Source organism: Schistosoma haematobium, chromosome 1, assembly GCF_000699445.3.
Source record: "Schistosoma haematobium chromosome 1, whole genome shotgun sequence".
Classification (NCBI taxonomy): domain Eukaryota; kingdom Metazoa; phylum Platyhelminthes; class Trematoda; order Strigeidida; family Schistosomatidae; genus Schistosoma; species Schistosoma haematobium.
The window spans coordinates 80,577,083-80,603,904 of record NC_067196.1 but is presented as its reverse complement, the minus strand read 5'-3'; the positions used below and the strand labels follow the sequence as shown (position 1 = coordinate 80,603,904).

At 33.1% G+C, this 26,822-nt stretch overlaps 1 protein-coding gene across 1 annotated transcript in view; it reads left to right on the top strand.

Annotated features, from left to right (window-relative positions):
- MS3_00002238 (uncharacterized protein) overlaps positions 1-26,822 on the top strand; it is a 165,928-nt gene that overhangs the window by 29,082 nt on the left and 110,024 nt on the right. Inside the window, exons 4-11 of the mRNA XM_051209811.1 lie at positions 1,309-1,370; positions 5,168-5,223; positions 9,237-9,337; positions 13,668-13,718; positions 15,308-15,501; positions 17,370-17,456; positions 24,814-24,993; positions 25,977-26,123. Of these exons, the coding sequence (XP_051075272.1) occupies positions 1,309-1,370; positions 5,168-5,223; positions 9,237-9,337; positions 13,668-13,718; positions 15,308-15,501; positions 17,370-17,456; positions 24,814-24,993; positions 25,977-26,123 (878 nt within the window). The remainder of the gene's footprint in view (positions 1-1,308; positions 1,371-5,167; positions 5,224-9,236; positions 9,338-13,667; positions 13,719-15,307; positions 15,502-17,369; positions 17,457-24,813; positions 24,994-25,976; positions 26,124-26,822) is intronic.

Below are 26,822 nucleotides of genomic sequence, written 5' to 3'. Positions count from 1 at the left end.
TCTAATGAATCATTTATTAAATTGATCATTCATCATTCATTATCGCCTAATTTTCAATAATTTATCTGTGGGAAGCAATATGACTGAATATTCAGTAGGAATCAGTCATCCTTGAATCAATCATTGGGATTCGAATAACGGTTATCAGTGGACGTAATTGTCATCTAGTATAAACTCAGTTATCTAAGAGAGGAAGACTCTGTTTGTCACTTTTACTAACATATTCACAAGTAATATCTAACTGAAAAACATTTATATATTACTAGGGACATCATAATTATCACCTGAATATATATTGTTCCGATTTACCTTAAGTGGTGATTATTTTAAACTTTTTGATTTCTCATTATTCCACTGATGATTTCAATTTGGAAACGTCAACGATTTAACTTTTAAAATAAAACTGATTTTCTCTATGAATCGCATGTTTTTTTGTAAACATTTAAATTTTTGCTTCGTATTGTTTATTGCTCTTAACAATTCGATTCACTTAATCTATAAAAATACATGGGGTATTGAATATCTGAAGGAGCCAGGTAGTAGACAAACCTTTGCCTATACACTGTTCTTGATTAAGCTGTTTAAAAATGTCTATCTGTAACAATAGGGAAATCACAATGCCTCCATATTCATTTAAATCTTCGTCTATCAGTACAGAAATTAAATGTAATGACTTGCTGTCAAGGTGAAAGTCAAGATACTAATGTGAAAAATTAGATTAGATTTGATTTTTATAGAGATAATCAATACTGATAAATCTAAATTTATGATAATTGTATATTAATGATTCTGCTAATACTTTTGTATTTTTGGAACATGTTTTGCTTGAAGTCTAATCAAGTGTGTTCACATTATGAATAAAGGATTTTATTTCTGATTTTCTGCTTTAGTGTATAGTCAGTATATCTGAGTTAAATGGCTAGAGTTAGACTGCAGGAAACCTCGGACACTGGTTTCATGCCGGCTGACAGTTATAATCAGGGTCCATGGTTTATCATCGACTAAATTCAATTCCGTCTAACATTCAAACATGGTGCCTGCATGTTGAGTACCTTAAACTAGTGGAAAGATTGCAACTTCATTGACAATATTACTGAAACACTAAGGATTGAACAAACATGAAGTCGGTTGCTAAATCACTGATTAGTCAGTGTAACTATCTAATTTTCATAAACCGTTCTTATAATTCACTTACGTTGTTTCATTTAAAGTGACGTGTGGACAGTAGAAAAAGCATACAGCAGATGTTTGCCTAGCTTTTTTCTTATTAACTCAATAAATTGTGATACTTTAACATTTATGTTACAGATGGACAATATTTCGTTTGAGGAGTATTCCGAAAAAGTAACTGATTTTGAATGTCAAGAAATGTGAGTCTCAGTTTCATGATATTGTTTATTGTTTATTTCATGAATATACTTACAAAGGCAAACCTTTTTTTAAAAAGGCCTATTCACAATTTGTAATGACGTATACATATTTCAGTAGTTAAGTGTAATAATCTCGTTGCTTATAAATAAGATAAGCTTTGAAAACAAGTTACGACATGGAAATATTTTAGAAGAAAGTTTACCTTAACAGGCATCAGTTACTTAAACTTAAAGTTCACAAGTAAAAATTAAACTTAATTTTAATAAATAAGTAGGTCTTAAATATGATAAAATTTATGTCGAAATTCATAGATAAGTATAGTTTAATAATGTAATTGAGTTCATGAACCAATCAATGTTAGACCACCATTGAGAACCTGGAAGCAATGGATGACCGTTTCATCCTAGTATGGGACACCACAGCAGTACGCATCCACGATCTTACACGTGGAATTCAAACGTAGGGCCTTCGGTCTCGTGCACGAACGTTTAAACTTCAGACCACTGAGCTGGTTGGCATCCAGAAGTGTTAAGGTCTAACCTCAAACTGTCCGCAAAATTGCACGACCATCCTCCATTGTACTGAGGTAGATACCTGTCTCTACTCGACATGGATTGGACTCCACTGGTCACGGCTTCTCACTAGAACTCCGAGAATTCCCTCATGAAGCTAGTCTCTAGTGGTCACATGGTTAGTAGTCATTGCTCAATAATAAATTAATATTTAAATAATATTTGAATAACCATCTCAAAGTTGATAGTGCAGAATTATGTATGATTCAATTATTTTTCTTGCCTAAACAACCGGTAAAAACAAAATCGTTATTTTTACGTACATTACAGTTTGGGATATTTAACATTCGAATATATTTGTAAACAAACATTGACCCTATTTCATTTTGTTGTCTGAGTCACAGTTTAAACTGCATTCTAATTGATTATTCAGTTGTTGTTTTTTTCTGGTCTAATATTTTCGCTATTCATCTCTTCAGCTTTTTCGATGAATTAGGATTTCTTGTTATAAAATGACTCATTTGATTTTTATTTTAGCAGACACAATATAACTGTCTCATATAAATAACAAAACAGCAGGTACTAAGTCTACAACGTGACGAAGTGGCTAATAGGTAAACAACAATAAATAAGACATTCATTATTTACTTTAATACTTGATATGTTAACGAACACATGTATTTCCAACATATTTTTTCGTAGAGACCTTTTTTTTATAAAATGAGAGTAATTTTTATCATAGGTATCTATCTATAGGTATATTCAAAATCAGAAAGCACTGAACACTTGTCTCATTTTTCCCATGTGACCTGGAGGTTTGATTATTTGGACACAGTTCTCTTAAATAATTTTATGTAATATAGTATATGATAGTGTAAAAATAATTTACTTCAGTGATATTTATCTTGAAAGTAGTTGGATCTAAGTTTAGATAAATATATTGTTGCATTGAGCGGTCATGGTGTCGATTCTGATACCTTTGAATAGAGCAAGAAGAATAATAGAATATCATTAATTCATTTTATTTCCACTGAACACTTTATCACTCATCTTTTTTTTCTGTGTAATTAGCACTTCCATAAATAAACATAAGTAGGCCTTGGTATATACGATATATAGTCTCAAAAAAAGACACTTCCAACGCTATAGAAACCGACAAGCTACAACCATACTACCAATTATACGAGAGTATGTGCAGCCGGGAACTAAAATATACACGGATGACTAGAGAATGAATCGATGCTTACATAGACTTGATTATAAGCCACGTGTCGTCGTCCACAAGCGGCATTTTGTAGACCACACAATCGGAGTACACACAAGTATCATAGAAGCAATGTGGTCGAGGTTAAAATAATTTTTGCTACCTTATCATGGCTCCAGAGGTCGACTATTATGGAGTCACATGGATGAGTTCCTGTAACATGTGTAACGGTAGAGCCTCTTTCTAATCTTAGAAGATTTTTAAACCATATTAAACAAATGTATCCACTACAAGCTTTTCATTTTGTATCATATATTGTTATTGTACACCATCTGTCTCCTTATTGGCTGAAATTTCTCAAGGTTATTTAAGATTCCTTCAAAGGTCGTCCATAGTAAATAGTCTCGCCAACCAGGCATATGTTTGACTCGCTTTTGCCCATCAAACAGTGAATGAGGCATTTTTCTTCTAAACATTTTTTATATCCATAATTACACTTTGTTTTAGCTAAATTCTTTTTAAAAAAATTATTTTTTTCTCACTACGCCTATCATCCTGTTTATAAGCAACAGAGAAACATTATATAATTGATCATTGTTTAACAAATATATTAGGAGAGAAATATATCATTAACAAAATGGATTATGTTTTGCTCTTTTTAGAGAACAAAAAGAATAACACATAGTCTATTTTTACAAAAATTCAACGTGGTTGTTTTGTAAACATTTACCATCAGTTGAATGAGTCATTGTAAACCATTTTTTCTTTGGTACACACCGACGTCTTCGGGAATATATGTGCAAACAATTGATTCCTACGATTTGATAAATCATCTTTTTGTTAATAGGAATTTGATGAGTGTCTGTATTGGACAGACCGTCGTTGAAGCTATTAAAAAGTTTACTTTTAAAGGAGATTATACTATTGTGGATTATATAAAACCAAGGAAATTAACTATCCTGTTTTATGTATTAAATATACAATATATATTGTAGATGAAAATTTGTTTCATTGAATCTCTCGGGACCTTGACATATAATGAACATTATTATTTACCGTCGTTTTTCATCAATTCCATGTTTACTGATGTAATTAAATATGTTGAGAAGATTGTATTTTGATAATACCTGAACAACTGATTACTTACTTACTTACGCCTGTTACTCCTCGTGAAGGAGCATAGGCCGATCACCAGCATTCTCCATCCAACCTTGTCCTGGGAAATCCTTTCCAGCTCTTCCCGGTTGTTGTTCATCTTTTTCAAGTCTGATTCTCTTTCCCGACGTAATGTGTTCTTTGGCCTTCCTCTTTTGCGCTTCCCTTCAGGATTCCAAGTTGGGGCTTACCTCGAGGTGCAGTTCAATGATTTGCGTAATGTATGTCCTATCCATTTCCATCGTCTTTTCCTAATTTCTTCTTCAGCTGGAAGCTGGTTTGTTCTCTCCCACAGAAGGCTGTTACTAGATGGTATCCGGCCAATGGATGTTAAGTATCTTGCGTAGACAGCTATTTATAAATACTTACACCTTCTTGATGGTGGTTGTTGTAGTTCTCGCAGTTTCAACTCCGTGTATGTTGAGACCTACTGATGCAGAGACTGTTGTTACACTGGCTGTCCTTATCTGCATTTGTTCATGTGTATGCGATAGGAGGGCTAGGTGATCTGCGAAGTCCAAATCGTCTAATTGATTTTGAGCTGTCCATTTTATTGTGTTTTCCCTCAGATGTAGAGGTCTTCATAATCCAGTCGACCACCAGAAGAAAGAGGAAGGAAGAGAGTAGACAGCATTGTTTGATTAACTACTTTATAAAAAACATAGGTTTCAGTGATTTTCTAATTTTCTTCAAAATAAACATCACTCTCTGTTAAACGCTGTGATTCGTTTATATTCACTACATATTCACTTAATTTTAATACATCAAATTATTTGTATAGTAACTAAAGTATACTCTGAGGTTTACCAGTTTCCTCAATTTCTCAATACTGCTTATCAGACAGTTTAGACAGGGCTTCTGTGTGTATGAATGTGTGCAAATCACAAAATAAATTCATTTCTGTGTTTTATTTCATATTATTCAGATGTTCAATTACCGAACAGAATGCTCGTTTAGATCAATTAACTTCACGAATTTTTGGTAAGTGATTTGTGAAAAGTGAAAATTCATAAGGAAACTAAATATTATTTTATTTCATGAGATGATTGTTAACTGTAAACAGCTCAAGAAAAAGAATTATGCCGATTGTAACAGTGAAAAAGCATTACATCTCTTAAAACTATGAGAATCTAGTAGAACTTAAGATTTGAAGTTTAGAAACGTGGTGATAAAAAAGAATTTAATTTCAGTGTCACTTGTATTATTTCTATGACTGGATAATTTTTGAAATAATACAAATTGTGAAGAGAGGGAGCTTGATAATAGAGGAAATCCTGATGTACATATATCTATTTCTTTTAACAAAATGTTTATTCTCTGGTGATATTGTGCGTCAGAAATAAACGGGTTTGTTCATGGATCTTCAATGTTCTTTCTAAATAGCATCATCAGCGTGCTTAAATTATATTTCATCTATCACTCTGTCATGATTTATATTTATTGGTAAAGGAAGAATAACAGTAAATATCACTCTTGGTTAGCTGAATTATTATAATTAAAAGTCATAATACATAACCAAATCGATCATATTTACTTACTTAAACACGCCTATTACACCACGTGGAGGAGCGTAGGTCGCTCGTCAGGGTTCTTCATTGAACTCTGTTCTCCATTCTCCTCTACAGTTATTTTCAAGTTCTATTCATTTTTTTTATGTCTGCCTCCAATTACCGACGCTATTCGTTCCTTGGTGTAATTGTTTTCCTTATCATTTCTGCATTTCAAGTAAGCTCTTGCCTTTTGATGCAGTTAGATGATTTCTGGATGTATTTCCTATCCACTTGAAGCGTCTCTTCATAATTTCATCTCCAGCATCATAAAAAAATCAGAATTTTAATGGAAGATATGGGACCCAATAAACGAGCTTACGTAGCTTCAGATCACCACCTGGTTGTGGCTATGATGAAAGGGAGGGTAGAGAAGCAACAGACAACTGGAGAAACAGGATTACAAATGTTTCATACAGCTTTCCTTCGAGATACTGACAAACAAATATAATTCAAGATAGCTCTCAACAACAGGCTTCGAGCCCTACAAAATCTACTAAAAGAAGAGGATATCACTATGGAGAATCATTGACATCAACGTGTCAGGAGGTTCTGGGCCACAATAACCGTCATAATAAGCAGTGGATTTTTATAGAAACCATAAACAGTACTCGAGAAAGAAAAACACAAGAAGACAGCAATTAACAACGGCCGAACAAGAAAAGAGAAAGTCAAGGCACAGGACGAATACACTAAGTGGACATGAGAGTGAAGAAGATCCTTAGGGCCGATAAGTAGAAATATGCTTAAGGGCTATCAACGCCAGAGGAGAGGGTAACATGAGACAACCATATGACACAAGGAAGAAAATGGAAGGGAAATATAGTACACCAGAACGAACAGTCAACGATATAAAAGGCAAGACAATCAATCATATTCAAGAACAGAGGAACAGATGGGGAGAACATATCGAGGAAATCTTGAATAGACCAGTTTCATTGAATCAGCCGAACATCGAAGTATCACACATACCTTCCTATAGATGTCACTTCAGCAATGATAGAAGACATAGACTGTAGTCATCACACAAATCAAGAGTGGGAAAGCAGTCGAAACTGACAACGTACCAGTTGAAGCACTAAACTCAGATATACAAGTAACAACAAACATGTTCCCTTGTCTATTTAGGAAGATTTGGAAGGAAGAACAAGTGTCACTGACAGACTGGAAAGAAGGATATCTCATTAAAATACCAAACAAAGGAGATCTGAGCAAATATGAGAACTACAGAGGCGCCACACTATTGTCAATAATAGGAAAGGTGTTCAACAGAGTATTGCTGAACCTGATGAAAGATTCAGTAGACGACCGACTTCGAGATCAACAGCTTGGATTTCGTAAGGATCGGTGATGCACACACCAAATAGCGACACTACGAACCATCGTTGAATAATCAATTGAGTGGAACTTCTCACTATATATTAGCTTCCTTGATTATGAAAAGTATATGACAGTGTGGATAGGAGATAAATTATGGGAACTTCCTCGACACTGTGGTGAGAGTAGCTGAGAAAATCGTGAACATCATCAGGAATTTATATGATGAACTACAGTGCAAAATGGTGCATGTAGGACTGCTGAAAGATGAACTCCAATTGTAAACCGGTGTCAGACAAGGTTGCTTGCTCTGAACCTTCCTCTTTTCCTGGTTGTCGAATCGATTATGGAGACTTCCATGTCTGAGGAGAAGCACGGAATGTAATGAACAGCTTTTATGTGGCTAGAGGGTTTGAACTTTGCAGATGACCTGGCTCTTCTATCCCATACACAGCAATAATTGTAGATGAAGATATTCAATGTTGTGGCAGCTTCTGAAGCAGTAGACCTCAACATGTACATGGGAAAAAAGCAAGATACTGAAATACAAAACAGAGGACACCAAACAACACTTGATGGGGTAGCTATGGAAGGGGTGGAAACCTACACGTACCATAGGAGCATAATCGATAAAGAATGAAATCCGGATACAGATGTAGAGACATGGATTGATATCACAATGGGAATATTCTTACAATTGAAAAACATAAGAAACTCAAAACAGCTTTCTGTCAGCCAACATCAAAATCAGAATGTTCAATACGAACGTCGAGACAGTTCTACATTATGGAGATGAAACTTGGAGAACTACCACAACCATCATAAAAAGTACAAGCAATTCAATTTTTCCGATTGTCTATGTAAGATACACAATGTCCGTTGGCCGGATATCATCAGCAACAGTCTAGTGGGAGGGGGGAGAAAAAAACGGCTCTCATCTGAAGAGGAAACTAGGAGTAGACGTTGGAAGTCGATAGGATACACTGAGGAAATGAAACTGCATCAGGAGGTAATCTACAACTTGAAATTCTGAGAGGGACAAGGAAAATACGAAGACCAGGGAACACATTGCGTCAAGAATTGGAGTCAGACATTAAAAAAGTGAGAGGAGGAGAGGAGAACTAAGGACAGAGTTCGATGGAGAACCCTGACGAGCGACCTATGCTCCTCCAAGTGGTGTAAGAGACCTGAGTATATAAGGGTTATGCAATCGAAATTTAACGACTGTTTAATCCTCAGAAAAAAATATTGTCATTAATTTGAAATGATTTGTCGACCCGATTCCGACAAAATACCCAACGTTATAGATTGCCATGTGACTGAAATATTTTGTGAAATCATAAAATATAATGAATTCACGTTATTCTGCATCAGTTGTTGTTTTTGCTTAATTCAAATTCATAACGAGACCCAATGGCATGGATTTTGTTTTCAGTTACATTTTTTCTACAACCTGGTTTAAAGAATTGAAAAAACAAAAATGTCCTTATCTAGTCCACTTAAATTCTAGACTTTGGTTGGTAAAGAGTGGACAGTGAAAGTATTTAAGATATCGAGTAACAATGTGTAGAATATTTAACTCTGTAGTTTTCGATTAGAGACTTGGGACTTTGCACTGGAACCAAATTTACTGTTTCCCCGTTTTAGAAACGATGACTAAGAACTTAGTTTTACATTTCGTTATGTTTATTAAGAAGTAAATATTCGGAGTCGTTGAATAGAACGAATTAACTAATAACATGTTGAGGTTGGGAAATCTATCAATTGTATTTATTTTATAATAAAATTCACTGCAATTTTGAATACTGTTATGTTTTTTTAGTAAAAGCATGTGTTTGATCTCTGGTACGTCCTTAGTGTCATATTAAGAAGAATGGCTATCCAGTGGCTGATGGTTTTCAGTATTTCTCATGATAAAATCAGTCCACAACGCAAACTATAAAAATGGGGAATTATGTCAACTGTCCTAGCACAGAATCAAAGACATTCAGTCTTAGTTGAAGCGAAAATCAAATGACCCATAAAAAGCATTGATTCGTCATATTTTGGTTTCTATTATTTTAAACATTTCGTGTAGATTTATGCTAATGTGCGTACAAGCCTTCTAAACACGTTTTATTCCATTTTTAGCCACTATTCTACCGGAAAATGTACCTGTTGAACAGTCGAAAGAAGATGTGAAACAGGCATATAAACGTTTAAATATGATAACAAATGGTGCACAAGTTTTGGTAAATCAGTACATTTCATTCAATATATTTATTAATTACAGTGGTGTAAATTATGTCGTCATAATCAACAAATTTAATCCACTTGCATTGTCCCTTTAAACTATTATTCCGTAAGAAATAAAGGTTTCCGTTTATTTATGAGTGAAGAAGCTGTTGGGTGTTTATCTACCAGTCACTTTACTGAGGGTACGATAAAATTACAACAGCATAAACACTAGATATATAGAAACAAAGACCATAACTCAGTGAGTAAAATATGAAAGCCTCGGTTATTGAATTTCAGGCCCTAGCTGTATCATATCAACTCCGAACATGTTAACCAGGTAGTATCACAAGTGTTCACATTACAATGTATGTAGTTTGAAGGTTTGGATACTAATTTGTTATCATTAATTGAGGCGTACTGTAGTTTTAAATTTACTTTACTGAGTAGGATACACTCAACATACATAATCATTGCTAAAATAAACTGTATTAATTTGTTCACTTAGTATTGTTTTACTTGAATCTTCCCATTGGTGTTTAGGACTGCAGTTGATCAGTCACTTATTGGCAGATGTACATACTGTGCGGATTGCTTCGATATTGCCTTAATTTACAAGCCTTATCAGCAAAGATGAATAGTGGCTAGCAGTCGAAGTCCTGATAGTCACTCAGTAGCTAAGTGGATAACGCGATGGAGTTTGAAGCGAAAGGTAATGGGGTCGAGTCCCAGAGTGAACATCAACTCTGAGATGCAGGCACATCCATCTGACAAGTCCCAAATAGGACGAAACAAGCGTCCTGGATTCCACTGCTAGCTACCATCCATCTTTGCATTCAATTGTTTTGTTAAGTGTTACAGATGTTATATAATGTTTGAAATATCTAGTGCCTGAATAAGATCTTTGATAAATGAATTCCATGTAATAGGTTAAAGAAACCTTACAGTCAAGTATTTGATATTGAAATGAACTATTTAATGATAATCATTATTGATGTTTGGGCGAGAATGATAATGATTGGCTGTCTGCTTAGTCAGACATGTAGATAGTCGGACAGGTGTCAGATGAGTTATATATTCCCCCATCCTTATTATTATGACTCACTTATTACTGGTTGTTAATTATTGTTGTGATTGTGTCGGGTTTTGGTGTGGAAATATATTTACGTTGTGGTCAGGCTAATCACGTGTTCTTGATCTGAGTTGTGTTGAGTCCTGTAGAATAGATACAAGAAGGGGAATCTAGTGCAGATATTAGTCTAAGGTAAATTAACGTCTCATACGTGTAAAAGTGGAAACCCAACCGTTATAACATTAGACGAAGTAAAACCGAGCGTTATAACAATTGGCGACGGGTTGGAAAACAAAGAACCATGGGTACAAACCACAAGTTATAGCAATTATATACACATTATTTCGTTAATCAACTTGGAAATATTATGAATAAGAATTCCAACAGAATAACTATTGGATTTAATTTGTCCTACAGATATGCTACTGGAACCATGAACGCGATGCTGCCGACCACAGAGTCTATCTGAAAGCTGTAGTAAGAACAAAGGCAACTTGGCTTTTAACTTGATCTGTTTCCAAACGTAAAAATAATTTGATTAGTACAATGATTAAGTGAATTATATCCATTAAGTGGATCGCATCAACATACAGACCAGTATTGCGTGTCTTATCGAAATGAAAAGAAAATTATGAGTCACACTGTTATAATAGGATAATAATGTCCTTCAATTGGTAGTTCACATGCAACAGCGATAATCTATAGATAAATCAGACCAGATTGACGTGGTGGACGTTTAAGCAACGATTTGATTAGTTAGTTATGGACATAACTAACAATAACATCCTAATTTATCTGCTAATCACTATTTGAAAAGCATTAATTTAATCAGATAACAGAACAGATAAATACAATAGTTTCTAAAAAATAATTGTTTGACTAAAGATTAAAGTCCAGATATCTTAAATAAACGGTTAATATGAATACCCACTATGGGAAGAACTTAAAATATTTTGATGGAGTTTTGTTCTGTGACCTGGATGGTTTGGTCGTGAAGTTTTCATCGTTATTCTGCACGACATTACCAGCACAAAATTCAGGTAGAAGATTTGTGCTGATGATATTTCCACTACCAAACCATCCAAATCAATAAAAATAAAATTCCATCAAAATCATCCACCTGAACTACGAATCTTCTCTACCATCTCAAGAACTTAAAATATAATTAACATTTTGAATATAGTCTTAACCATCGACTGATAATAATATTAATTTAGTTGACAATTTAACATGCTAGTTATAATTAACTAATAAAAAATTGTATCCTGATAATGCATAATGCCATAAATCAATAATGTAAGGTATGAATGAATGTAGTTTATAGGCTTATTTATATTTACAATAAAATTCAGCTTTAAATCGGTTGTGTAAAGTCGTAAATTAAATATAGATTGTTATTCTTACCACTGAACCATAATTAAAACGGTATTTAGTTTACTTTCATTAATGTAATATAGAACAGTGTCAACTAGATACAGTTATAATACAATTTTCCTACATTTATAGGATTTTAAAAGTGTCTTATGTTTTGGTATAACCAACACAGCAATCATCAAATAAAGATCTTAATACTACACGTTACATCAAGATTTTATTTAACGTTTATTAGAGATTTTTTTTCCATAGTTTATTTATCTGGACGAATGGTCTTCTACTTAATAGGCGCCGTTTCTTTACTTAAGTTGATAATGCTTTAAAGATAATGGTATATGTATTTATAGAATTATGGTCTACTATGATATTAGTACTGCTCTAATAATAGACCTAATCCTAAAATTGTAGATTTGTCATGATATAACTGCCTAATCTATAAGATCTTACGTGGAAGTCACATCATCGACTACGCCAACTCACTGTATCGTATCAATTACCAAAACATGATGTAGAACAAGGTTAGGCTAGAGAAAGGACAATATATTTAATATGAATAGAAGATATAAGGTACCATTCAGATGGACCACGCCTGGATGGCTGAGCCATGCCGTTCGATCAACTCTAATTCATTCAATACCTTCTTCCCACCTTCTCCATCGTTAGGTATTTCTCCGCGTTAAATATTGAATATCTATTTTCCGAGTAGTCTCGTGTCCAGCTTTGGGGATTGTGTGGTTATTGTCCAATGCCACTACATATTCTTCCTCGTTCCTAATTTGATCTGCAATGAATGTAGATTACTAGATCTATGTAATATATTTAAAGTTTCTCACTTGCCCTGCGAATGTCAGTGGTACTGAATGCCTGTTTATATCAGAATGGCTTTATATAGATTTATTGGCTGGGCAGGATAATTTATAGTATCAGTCTTTTCCTATGAATTTGGAAGATCGATAACCAATTACTTTACTTTAATGATAGGTAATTAGGAATTTTAAAAAATGACTAAACAACAAACTAACTATTGACAACCTGTACTGAGTGATTCATTAGACAAAATTATAACCACAACAATTTTGTTTCATTATAAATGACTCATCTGGTATTAAGTAGATAATGTTTATATGCTATGGAAATGATAATTCAGATAAATGATAAAGAACTCACTTGATTGAAAAATTCAACATAACAACTTAATGAATAACACTTCTGGGGACGAATGATACTTGCCTATTAAAGGAATAGTATATTGAACATCTGCTAATACGTAGTTCTGTATTTAATAGCACTTTAGTTGTAAGCTTAATTTCGAGATTACCAGCACTAAACACTGAACGTCAAACAAATAAAAGATGTGAAAATGGATCAGTAGATCTGAATTACATTAACTGCTGAAAGATGTAAGCTTCTGGTTGGCAGATAAAGCGATTCGTACGGAAAGTCGTTGATCGTAACCACATAGAAATATTTGGTTCCTGTTCTTGAACAAACCTTGATGTGTGTCTTCAGTCAGATTAATGTCCTTTTAAGGTTTAGAATCGTAGTGTCAAGAGTTAAGCGCACATGTGCTGATTATTTGTACGATTATCTAAAATTTATCAACTTGCTTTTTTGTAGTAAAAATTACAAATTCCTAACCGAATATTAGGTGAAACAAAGTTTTCACGAAAGTAGGAAAGAATTATGGTTAAAAATGACAAAAGATGACCAACTAAATAGCTCTCAGTGATCCAAATAGTTTACATACTATAATGCTTATAATTACGTTTGTCAGATGAATGAATATTAAACGACACAGAGGTAACAAACTGCAATTAAAATGTTAAATGTCTGTCTAATATACTGTATGTAAGAATTAAGAATTGTTCCTTTGTTCGAATATTTCTTTTCTTTTCCAATAGGTATTCAATTGTTCACAAACTAATTTACGTTTGGACAGAATATTTCAAAAAGTGGGTAAAACAAACTAAAATTCATAATATGTAAAAATTATATTTAAAATTATCCCAGTGTTTGAAATATATATAATTCCGTCATTTCGTCCAATAATCTTGTCTGGACGTCTTCTGGGCAATAACCACCATAAATTTCAGTCATTTAAATAACCACGCAAAAGTTATACTCAGTAAATTAACGGAAAGTTCACAGACTAACTTTGAATTTAAGTCCCTAATCTGACTACCAAATTCGTTTTATACTGACTGGGGTTCAAAAACCCCTGTACATTCATTATTGAGATGATTACTGAATTAGACTAAGTGGTTTTCATATAGTTTCATTCCCTGAATATACGTTTTGTAACTATGAGTTGTTCACTACCAGTGAATAAACAAAAAAAATATATCTAAAGTTATGCAGAAACCCAGAAAGACAGATTTATTGGTACACGATAAACATACATTTAACTTGGTATTATGATATAAATTTAGCTAGACTACAGAGAGTTTTCATCTCTAATTTGATCAGGGAATTCAAAACTCTGCTGACATTTTGTTCATATGATTTGTTCTATATATTCATTACGAAGATCTAATAGATCGCTTTCCATTAACTACTTTTAATCGGATACGTTTGTCACTTAAAAAATATCATAAATCATCCTATTCAGTACTTAAATTTGGATTATTTTACAAATAGCATATTCAGAGTTTAATATTTCATATTAGTGGGAAAAATTAACTTTGACTAAACACGTCATGGCTCAAAGATTTTCCATAATACAAACTAACTAATACAATTAGCGACTGTAATGAAAGACAACTGTGGTGAGGGAAAACTATGTTTACAAATATGCGTGTAATTTCTTGAAGTATAAACTGTAGTTTACAATCTGCAAATTAATTTCTTTCTTAATCATTTTACAGTCTCAAAGTAAGCTTTCAACTAAGTGTTACACTTTAGGTCTGTCTAGATATTTCAAATGAGTTTCAGTATTCACTAGAAAGTAAGAATAAAACTAATAGAGAATCAATGGACATCAAACGAATAATTTCTGTCATTGTAATAATAGTGTTTTTTAGCGAGCTAGTTCTCTATGGGTTGGGGTCACTAACCCCATTCCCTACCGTCATACTTTATTCGAGCTTGGGACCGGCAGTAGCCCCAGAGGAACTGCAGGCGGATTGTATATCACGGTCCAGTGTAAATGTGTATATTGAAAACATTGATGGTTGTAAAAATGTTGATATGACGGTTGAGAGAAAGAAGAAAGGTGAAATTCATATGATTTATTATACACCAAAAAATAGTCAAATGTTAAATAAATTCAACAGAGTATTAATTATGACTAAAATATTAATAACTTATAGTGTATACCCATAGTTTGTAAACATCGTAAGATTAAATTACAACAACGGACAAATATAATGAATATACTGAGTTACAATACTACTCCGTCCTAATAACTACTACATCTACTCCGTTGTAAATCTATTGATTTCAGTGTTAAACTGTTTTATTTTCTTGTGAACTGTGATATGTTGTTTACAAGCAAAGACGACGAAAGCCTGATTTAGCTTTTTATTATTTTTCCTTACTTCAGGTTCAAAATTGTGTATTCTCTTTAACAAGCTTTCCTAATTTAGCAACAATGGTTGTATTTTGTCAAAAAGTTTATGATTGGTTAGCACTAGATGAATATCACATAATTCTACTTCATGCTGAAGGTGAACAAGCAAAAATTCGTTTAATGTTACTTGTTCTTGCATTGGATTCATTCTATGGATCAATTAATAAGTAAGTCATTTTGTTCTATTGAATAGATGACTTTTGGTATGTATATACAAAGATGGTTTCTATGACACAAATTAGCTTGTGAAATGTCACGACAGATGACTCACATTGTCATGTATAATTCTGTAGTTCATAGCTTTTAAAGCCTTTGTTCAATACAAATATAAGAAAAACTAATTAAATGGGAAGTGTTCTCAATGTTTAAGCATATGAATAAAGTATATTAAACTTTTGAATCAATTTCGTGGAAGAAAATGAAATCATAATTTGTCGGCCCAATGAATAGAACTTGTTTAAAACAATGAAATGTAATGCATGTAATCAATGTATTTATTCTCAAACATACAGATGTATTTCGAAGTCAATATATTTTTGACATAAAGAAGTAAAGAGAAAACAACGTAAAATAGTTTTCCTTAATGGAAATCACTTTTTTGATGGAGTTTGTTCTCTGAGCTGGTTTGCTCGTGGAGCATTCATTGTCCTTCTGAACGATATCATCAGCACAAACTTCAGGTAGAAGTTCATCAAAATCATCCACTTGAGCTACAAATCTCCTCCGCCACTTCAAAATCACTTTGTTTGGTATTGAATAAGATGTACCTTGTGCGAAAAAAAGGACAGAAACTCAAAAAAATTATTAACTAATATTCCGAATTTCACTATGACAGAATTTACTTGCGTTAAATATAAAACAACCCACGGAACAGAAGGTTAAATAATAACAAAATGATTGATTAACACTTTTCGTATTTATCTAAACGGATAATGTTAAAAATTGCATTTTGTGAATTATGTCTTATATATACGTAATATGAGTTGATTATAACGTTCCCATTCAAGGTAAGAGAAGAAGTATCTACAGTCAATTACTAACAGATATAAAATAGTGCATTTTTCGCCTTTTATCTTACTATCCTATGTAATATTAAGGGTTTTATCATGAGTGAAACGGTTATTCGTACCAGATTTAGCATTAGATCAATCTGAACATCATCATAAAATATTTGATAATTGAAGAATGGACTTTCTCATGTACTGTCTATGAGCATTTCACTAATTTTTTCACTATATATAATTTCATCGTATTTTTTCAATTTGTTATTGACGTTTGGTGTAATAGTATTATTAATGAATGAGAAATTGTTTAAGGTAGTGAAATCCCAAGCCATTAAAATTGTTATCAGAGAACACAGTTAATAGTATTCTTATCTCATTATTAACAGAAATGCTGGAGTTGTTTATTATAGCTATTTTTCAATTTCAAAAGTAGTTTACTATGTATAAGCCGAAGAAAAATATTAAAAAGCTTTGAGTAATGAATATCTGATTCATTTCATTTTAGAACTTCACAGAACTATTCACCCATGGCTTATTATACTACAAAAAGGCTAACAAAAGGTTGTTAGATCTCATAGATTAAATGACTTTAAAATTTGAACCAGTTACATTCATTTCAATATTCTAAGAGTATCGAGTTTGCAACAGTTTTAAAGAGCTATGAGTTTTGATTGCTGCAGTGCTGTGAGTCTACATTGGGTAGTTCAAAATTAAGGTTATTCATGCATCATTTTCGATACAAAAGATTTTCTGCCCAAATTATATCCGTTTTTTCTAGTTTTGTTCTGAACAACCAATAATAACAAAATGGCATTTGTGGTTACATAAGCTAGCAATATGTGAAAATATTTTGGCGTTCCTCAGCATTTATCACAGCTAGTAGTGTTCGTAAACATAACAAATATCCGGACGAAGTCATGATCAATAATGCTGATCTTAAACGTGTCATTTATTGATGAGTTGGATAGAAATGAAATGTTTCTTAAGGCATAAGAGTAAATTTCACTTCATACACTTTTATATTCGTTTAGATACCGGAATAACGACACTTACTCCCTACGACGTTATATTTCATCCCATCTTAATGGCTTCTCTCATGTTCCGGTTGGTTGGATGAGGTTTGTTACATTTTCATTATTGAAATGATTTTTTGAGTTCATTTTGCAAGTCCGGATATTTTTGCGCTACTTCTTTCCGTTTTTAACTATCGCTACTAGCATCAATATTAGTAGTAAAACAGATTCTCAGAAATATTTACGTTTATGTTTCAGTTCAGTATTCGCTGACCATCTGGACAATTATGGAAATTGTTTCTGACACAAGTGACGTTCTGCAGAAATGAAAGAAATTACAAACAATTGGTCACTGTTTAATGACTAATTTGACGTTTCTTTAATTACTGGTTGGACTCAAATGATAAAGTGATTATTAGAATACTACAGGATCAAAATATCTAATCAAGCTACGGTTCAATGATTAATCAGTAGTAAATATTGTGACTTTCCAACTTTTCTGAGTTTAAATATTGACCACTGGTTAATTTTCAATGTAATTTTACGAAGGATTCTTCGGTCAGGTTTAAAAAGCTTCACTTGTCTCAACAATCTGATCGATAAAGACAAACACGTATATATATACATTGTATTATTAGTCTATTAGAAAACTAAAGTAATTATTCCATTAACTGTATAGATACTACGTAATTATCTAGAGTTTAAGAAAAGGTTATTCATGGATCATAATCTCATGAATGTCCCTTATTATTTTTAATAACAAACATTTGTTAAACAAGATTACCAACTTCAACCAAAGAGCATCACCATGAAACAGTTCGTGAATTTTCTTAGATGGAAATATTTCACAATATTTACTACCGATTAATCATTGAACCGTAGCTTGATTAGATATTTTGATCCTGTAGTATTCTAATAATCACTTTATCATTTGAGTCCAACCAGTAATTAAAGAAACGTCAAATTAGTCATTAAACAGTGACCAATTGTTTGTAATTTCTTTCATTTCTGCAGAACGTCACTTGTGTCAGAAACAATTTCCATAATTGTCCAGATTATTGACGTGGGTTCAAATCTCATACAGATAATTAATCTTATCGAAATTTAGGTATATCTTGTTGGGGTTTATCAATTAACGAGAAACTTGGTTTGAGGTTATCCTACGGACAGCCACCTAATATATCACGAAGTCACATTCTACAATAGATAGAGGAAATGCATACCAAACAAACCGTTCTGGAGACTCTAAGTGAGAGATGACTATCAAAATACCAATATTTGGTTCAAAACATGGATAAATTTAAACACTATCAACTGTTGAGTTTCAATAAAAATATAGCATATAATGATCAAACAATTACAAAATAGTCGTAAATAATTCCAGTATTAAGATGTGCTGCTTACATTCCTCCTTCCCGTGACATATAAAGCTTACGTATATATATATGCAGACTGAGTGATCATTTAACAAAATTATCAAATTTTATGTGAATTTTGTAAACTTTATTTTGTCAATGAAATAAACAAGTATTCATACTACCTAATTAAAAATAAGTAGTCATACCTGTGTAAAACCAAAAGTATAAAACCGACCAACTACGGAATTAACTACTAGCTCTATAGAAAAACCAAATAACAGAATAAATTATAATAACCTGCATGTAAAAGAATGTAACAAAAAAACATCATAATTTAATATTGGTGTTTTTGAAAGTGGGATGAATTAGTTTGACGTCCGTACAAAGAAAAATGTTACACAAAACTTTACTTTTATAAATTGATTTTTTTTTGACAGATACATAAATCAATGAATGTCTAAAAAACCTTTTAAGTAAATTTAAAATGGGAATCACAAAAGGGAAAGTGAAGTTTAGATGAGCTATTTGTTTTTTGTGTTATTAGTTTAAAAGGAAACAAATTTCAGCTTTAATGACATGTGTAACCAAGACGATAAATAGTTTAATTTTGTGAAGGCCTTCAGAAGTTTTAAAGTTGTAAAGAATGCTGTTAGCATACACAAATATGGTTGAAAAACTCCTATATTATTTGATCAATAAAATTTATCACGTATATTGGTTTGTGGTTCCTTTCGTCCACCATGGATACCCTATTATAATTGATTATTTGGATATGTCAGAGATGGAATACAAGATTACATAGAAAGACGGAGCAATTTTTACTTTCATGTATTTTTTCATAAACAGACTGATCTTGAGGGGTTTACCTCAGCTATGTGAGTGATACAGTTATTCAAAAGAGCTCATCTATGCTTGTATCTAATAAACCAAGCAGCTTAAAAACGTGATATAACTCGGCGGGTTTAATTAGTATGCCAATTTTGATTATGTGTTATATAACGCAGTATTAACTTCTGAGACAGTTGATGAGATGTTATAAAATTTAAATATATGTCAGCTGGAGCTTGTCAGAAAGGTGTACATGTAGTCTGGAAAGAATTAATTCTCAGCAGAAATTTAGATCTGCATCAACTATTTAAAGAGACAACCAATGAGCTAGTTACGGTTAGTTAGATATCTTTTAGATGGTTACACTAAATATTAATCAATTTCACTCCGTCTATTACTAAATATTGAGGAAGTTCTAAGAGCCAAGTTACAATATAGTCGCAAATTGGTTTGTTATAACAATCTAGCAAATATTAATTTAATTTCGTTAGCGCTCATCTCGTGATGAAGTTTGATGATTTCCTTAATTTATATCCTATATACCTCCAACGTCTTTTCCCAATTTCCTCCTCATCTGAAAGTTGGCTTGTTCTCTTCCATAGTAGGCTGTTGCTGATGGTATCCGGTCAACGGACATTGAGTATCATGTATAGACAATTATTCATAAATTTATGTATTTTTTCGATGATGGTTGTGGTAGTTCTCGTAGTTTCAGCTCCATACAGTAGAACTGTCTTGACATTTGTATTGAAGATTCTTACTTTGCTATTGGTTGACTTGTTTTGAGTTCCAAATGTTCTTCAACTGTGGGAATGCTACCATTGCTTTACTAGTCCTCGCCTTTACATCTGCATCAGGTCTTCTTTATTCATAGATGATGCTGACCACGTAAGTGAAAGTTTCCACCTCTTGCAGAGTTGCTCCATCAAGTGTGATTGCGTTGGTGTTCTCCGTGTTGTACTCGAGGATGTTGGTTTTCACATGGTGTATATGTAAGCCTACTGCTGCAGAGGCTGCTGCCAAACCAGTTGTCTTCATCTGAATTTGTTAATGTGTACGGAACAGAAGAGTTGTTCATTGAATTCTATGCTTTCCGTCAGATGTAGAGGTCTTCATGATCAGTATATTGCCAGAAGAAAGAGAAAGGGAGTTAGCAGCCTTGTCTGACACCGGTTTACAATTGGAGTTCATCTTTCAGCAGTCCTACATGCACCATTTTGCACTGTAGTTCGTCATATGAATTCCTGATGATGTTCACGATTTTCTCAGCTACTCTCACCACAGTGTCGAGGAAGTTCCCATAATTTATCTCCTATCCACACTGTCATATACTTTTCATAATCAAGGAAGCTAATATATAGTGAGAAGTTCCACTCAATTGATTATTCAACGATGGTTCGTAGTGTCGCTATTTGGTGTGTGCATCACCGATCCTTACGAAATCCAAGCTGTTGATCTCGAAGTCGGTCGTCTACTGAATCTTTCATCAGGTTCAGCAATACTCTGTTGAACACCTTTCCTATTATTGACAATAGTGTGGCGCCTCTGTAGTTCTCATATTTGCTCAGATCTCCTTTGTTTGGTATTTTAATGAGATATCCTTCTTTCCAGTCTGTCAGTGACACTTGTTCTTCCTTCCAAATCTTCCTAAATAGACAAGGGAACATGTTTGTTGTTACTTGTATATCTGAGTTTAGTGCTTCAACTGGTACGTTGTCAGTTTCGACTGCTTTCCCACTCTTGATTTGTGTGATGACTACAGTCTATGTCTTCTATCATTGCTGAAGTGACATCTATAGGAAGGTATGTGTGATACTTCGATGTTCGGCTGATTCAATGAAACTGGTCTATTCAAGATTTCCTCGATATGTTCTCCCCATCTGTTCCTCTGTTCTTGAATATGATTGATTGTCTTGCCTTTTATGTCGTTGACTGTTCGTTCTGGTGTACTATATTTCCCTTCCATTTTCTTCCTTGTGTCATATAGTTTTTTCATATTTCCTTCCGTTGAAGCTATTTCTGCTGTTGTTGCTCTTCCACTTAATTATCTCATGTCTGCTTCAGTGTATTCGTCCTGTGCCTTGACTTTTTCTTTTCTTGTTTGGCTGTTGTTAAATGCTGTCTTCTTGTTCTTCTTTTCTTGATTCTTGTTCAGGGTTTCGACATAGATCCATTGCTTATGGTGACGATGATTGTTGCGACCCAGAACCTCTCGACACGTTGAAGTTGTGAATTTTTTAATGATATAAATATGATCCATCTGGTTCTCAGTGGTGTGGTCCGGTGTAACACATGTAGCTCTGTGTATGCGTTTGTGTGAGTCTATTGTGCAGCCTATAACCAATTTGTTGAATGCACATAGATTTGTAAATCTCTCGCATTCTCCTTTCTTACTCTTAGTCATTCCATGTCGTTTTATGATATATTCATACCCGATGTCGTCCATTCTGACTTGGGCGTTTAGACCTTTTACCAGGTCTTTGAGTTCCGCTCCTGGGCAATTCACTATGATTGAGTAGAACAACCTCTTTATTGTCTTCATTGCTATCATTGGTGCGTGCACAACACTGGATAACATGCACTGTGATTTCTTCCTTCCTTGTTTTGAAGGATGCTTTGATAATCCTGGACAATGAGATTCCCATCCTATAAGTGCATTTCGTGCTTCATTGGACAGCATCATAGCAACTCTCTGAATGTGTAGAGAATTTTACTCTTCGTAACCGGAGTACGGCAGCATCTCTCCAGTATCTAGCCTTTGTTGTCCAGCTTGGGTCCAATGGGTTTCTCTGATACTGAGTACTGTCAAGTTGTATCGCTTCATTTTCGTTGCTATTTGACTGGTCCTCCCGATTTCCTACATTCTCCGGACATTTCATGTACCTATATTAATTGTTGCTCTAATTGTTAGAAGGGGTGTCGGTCTACTGACTTCCGAAGAATCTCGGATTTCATAATGAGGCGTCATAATTCTTCCTTCAACTCCCAGCATAGAGTCTATATTATTTAAATTATTTATTCTGGCCAACAATTTTAGCAAGGTTGTTTTCTACGGGACGTGGTTGCCGAACCCACACCCCGGCTTGAAACCAACAGTAGCTCTAGAAGAGCTAGAGACGGACATAAAAAGTGGATATTATAATTCGGAAGACATATGGGATATCAAATTGTTTGAAGTATGCTGGGTTAAAAATTGTTTACTAAGTACATTTTTCACACATATTGAGGTAATGAAAGGCATCAGACAGGAATTTTTAATTTTTTAAATGCACATCTTGTTGATATACGAACGCTGCATTTGAGGTCATTTCCTACACAATAACAAATTAAGTTTTTTTCATGTACAACTAGAGAAAGTACGGCTGAATCAAAGGGCACTGAACATCAGAAGTAATGATTACTGCGATAGGCCAGTCAGGTCCATCATAATACATGTGTCAGGTTATCTTATGACGTACTGTTCGTGTTAGATATTATTAAAATTAGTTAAGGTTACTACCAAAAGTGTTAATGTAAATCATTTGCAGTTAGGGGGGGGTACTTACAGTGTTCATTAATAAGAATTTAAATTTCCTATAGTGGGATATACTTACTGGTATAATAATATTTAAAAGATTTTCAGAAAAGGAGTAGGCATTAATGCAGCGAACAAAGTATAGAAGTAAATGAAGGTTTGTTTTCTGAGACAAACGATGAAAACCAAAGCATTCTATTTCGTTTGCTTGACCTTTCCATTCATCATTTAACAACTTCATTATTCATTTTAGCCAAATTTCATTCCTCAATCATGACGATTATAACTAGTGTTATCTTTTTGAGATTGTTCCATAAAATTTTTGAAACCTCATTAATTTAGGTATTCGAGTAATCATGTTTTCCCACACATTGACTTCAAATCTCATTATAATTTAAGGAGTTTCTTAGCCTAAATCTATAGGTTATCTACGTCATAGATTGCTTTCAATGTAGGTACTATTGAGAACAGAGGAGCCCTAGACACCTTTTTCACCCTATTATAGGTCACCACAACTTTGTATATCCATCATCCTACCGTGAGTCCAACCCAAAACCTCGAGAATACCATTATAACCACTGGGTCAGCGTCAGCTTGAGGAATACAACGAAAGCTAAAAATAGGCGAATACATATCAAAATAACTAATTAAGTAAAAACGAGTTATTATGAATTCGTCAAAATAAGTTTTCGACGTATGGCATGAAGAGATATGACCAGTTTGTAACCTTAACGTGATTCGAAAATCCCTTCTTTGTTCCCCATATTATTGTTACTACCATTATAATTATTATCATTACTATGATATCCAATTACTAGTTTCATCAACGTCATCATGATTACTTCATCATTATTTTGTCCATCGCGATAATAACAGTTCATATGTGTCTCCTGTGATCGGTTGCATCACCACCTCTATCTCTCGTTTATTTCATCTCTTCCTAAATCAAATTTGTATAAAAATAGAAGGTAGTTAAAGATAATTTACCAGTGAACTAAGTAATTTTATGCATGTTACACATAAAATCGTACTGCTGAGGTATCCCATACCATGATGAAAAAAACCGTCCATTGCTTACAGATTTTCATTGGTTGCTTAACTCAAATCAATTCATAATCCCAATAACATTCAATCACTTCAATAACCCTTTACTGAAAATTACATTTGTAAAGCATTTTATTTATGTTTATAAATTAGTACACGTGTGGAAGATTTGTTGTTCTTACTTCACAAAGTCATTGATTATCTAATTAAATTCACAAAATAGATTGACCTGACAAACAAGTTAGATTTAAATCTTTTGATTCTAGAGGATTCTCTTATTCATGCTCCATTGAATCGATCACTAAATCTCACAGTATTAAGATTCATAATTTATTAGATAATACCTTCATTTGTAAATCATTTTGTAATTGAAATCAATTTTGTCTTTTAGAATATTCATATGCTTATCCAACCAACAGTTAATTGTATAAATTACTTCTTGAATTCTCCCACCTTTATTGACTGCTTTTATACTTTCACTAAACTTAATCAATACATTCATTGTAAACGGGGATTTATTTTACTGATATGATTATTTTAATTTGTTACCAACTGAAGCGAATCCATATTATAGTTGAATGTCTGTTACAATAGTTGTTTATTACTTTAAAGAGGTAAACATTAATTATTAATAGTATCATCTGATTTATATTTTATCAAATATTGATATCTAGATTTATTGTTTGAAGTGTTCTATTTATGTATTTTGTTATTATAGATACGCTGGTTATATGGAAATATTCTCACCAACTAACAGTTTATACATTCTACGTGCACCATTACATATCTATCAAATATATTTATATAATTTTCCTGTTTTTGAAAAAAATAAATTAAGATTATACTTTAAATTCTATACTGGTTCTCCTCCTGTACATATGTATACTACTAACCTTTAGTAAGTATATGTTTTTTAATGTAGTAAACTGTAGAACAACTAATACTTTGCTGTTTGATTGAGATCATAAATCAATTAATGTTAGACTACCATTGAAAACCTGGAAGCACTAAATGGTCTAATATTGATCTATTCATGATCTCAGTCGAAAAACTCAACAATCTCCACAACCTCATTCTGATTATTAGTTTTTACTTGTATGTATTAAATGATATTTTACTTAATAATTTGAGTTCATAGTTACTCATCAACAAGGACTGATATCAATTAAAGAACCTTGAATAACTCAAGAGCATTAGACAGACTTTTCTGTTAAATTGAGTACTTCTCTTCAGAATTACACATCCAGTAATCATAGATGGATTAAACAGAAGCCCTTCATATCTCTCAGCAAGCACATTAATTAGTGTTGTCTTTTCAATGAATAGCTTTGATTATGATTTCTCAAAAATGATATAAGAAACTGTGACTGACAGATTGAACGAGGTGGGGTATCACAGTATTTTATCATATCAATTTATACAATACGTAGCCGAAGTGTAGTTCACCCATTAAATTTTGTCTTACCGCATAGATGATCATAGGGTTTCTAGGTTCGATCGTATATGTAATTATGAATTTGCACTAATGATCAGCTGTAAAGTAAGAATTATCTATTCAGTGGCTTATCTGTCTTAATAACTCTCCATATGATGTTGCTCAATGATGAAAGCTATCTGCGAACTGGACAAGTCTTTAAAACAATATATATATGAAGGTTGCTAGTCTAAAACCCTATCACTGATGACGCCTACTAGTGTCGTTAAATTGCTCAATATTATAGTATTTTGTGAATGTTTATACTGACGTGATCTCATTACTGTGAAGTATTCAGACTTCCCCTGTAGACATTCAAAAAGACTGAGGGTTTAGGCAGAATTTCATCCTATACAATTTTTGATTCTATCGACTGCAAAATGCCTAATTTTTTTAATTTTTACAAGCGAATACGAACGAACTGATTCTGCAAATCTTGTGTTGAATTTCCAATCTAACTCCAATCGTAATATTGGTCTACAATTGAGTGGTGATATTATAATATTGGCCTACCATTCCAGAAGTTATCCTTTGAAACGTATTCGACTATTTCGGTAAGTGTATGGGTTTCTCACATAGCACTTTTCTAATTAAGTTTATTAATGTCATTGTTTCTATGTCTTGTTTCAATTTTGTTCATTTCTGTAGTATCATAATATAAGTCAATGGTTTTAGAGGATACATTTTACCCAGCCAGTTTATAATTTTAATGTTTTGTGTTTTATTTTGTAATAAGTGTTTATTCATTCCATTGAAACTGCCTGAGTGTCATTTTTTAGTTACACTAATAATAACCTTTAGTGAGAATTAGTAAAGCATAATTTGTATAGAGAAAAATATTTTAAGCACTTAGACTCTGAAAAATTTGGACAATCCGATTTTATAACGTAAAACTGCACTATATGATATATAATTCAACGTTCAAGTGATATCGAAACTCACGAGGCGGGATCGTGGATGCGCACTGCTTAGGAGTCCAACAATAGGACGAAACGGCCGTCCAATGCTTCAAGGTTTTCTATGGTGGTCTATCTTCAATTGACTCATGATCTCAACTATTGAAATTGATAGAGCATCGATCAAAATTCCACTGTTATGTACAATATAAAGCAATGATGATTAAATTTAAATTATCGTTTTTCAGTTTAGATAACCAGTACAATTTTTTGAAATTCGTTGACCATGGTAGTAATCAATAGCTATCAGTAAATAAATGTAGGTCACTTTTGTGTAAACCAAAACGATTAATGATG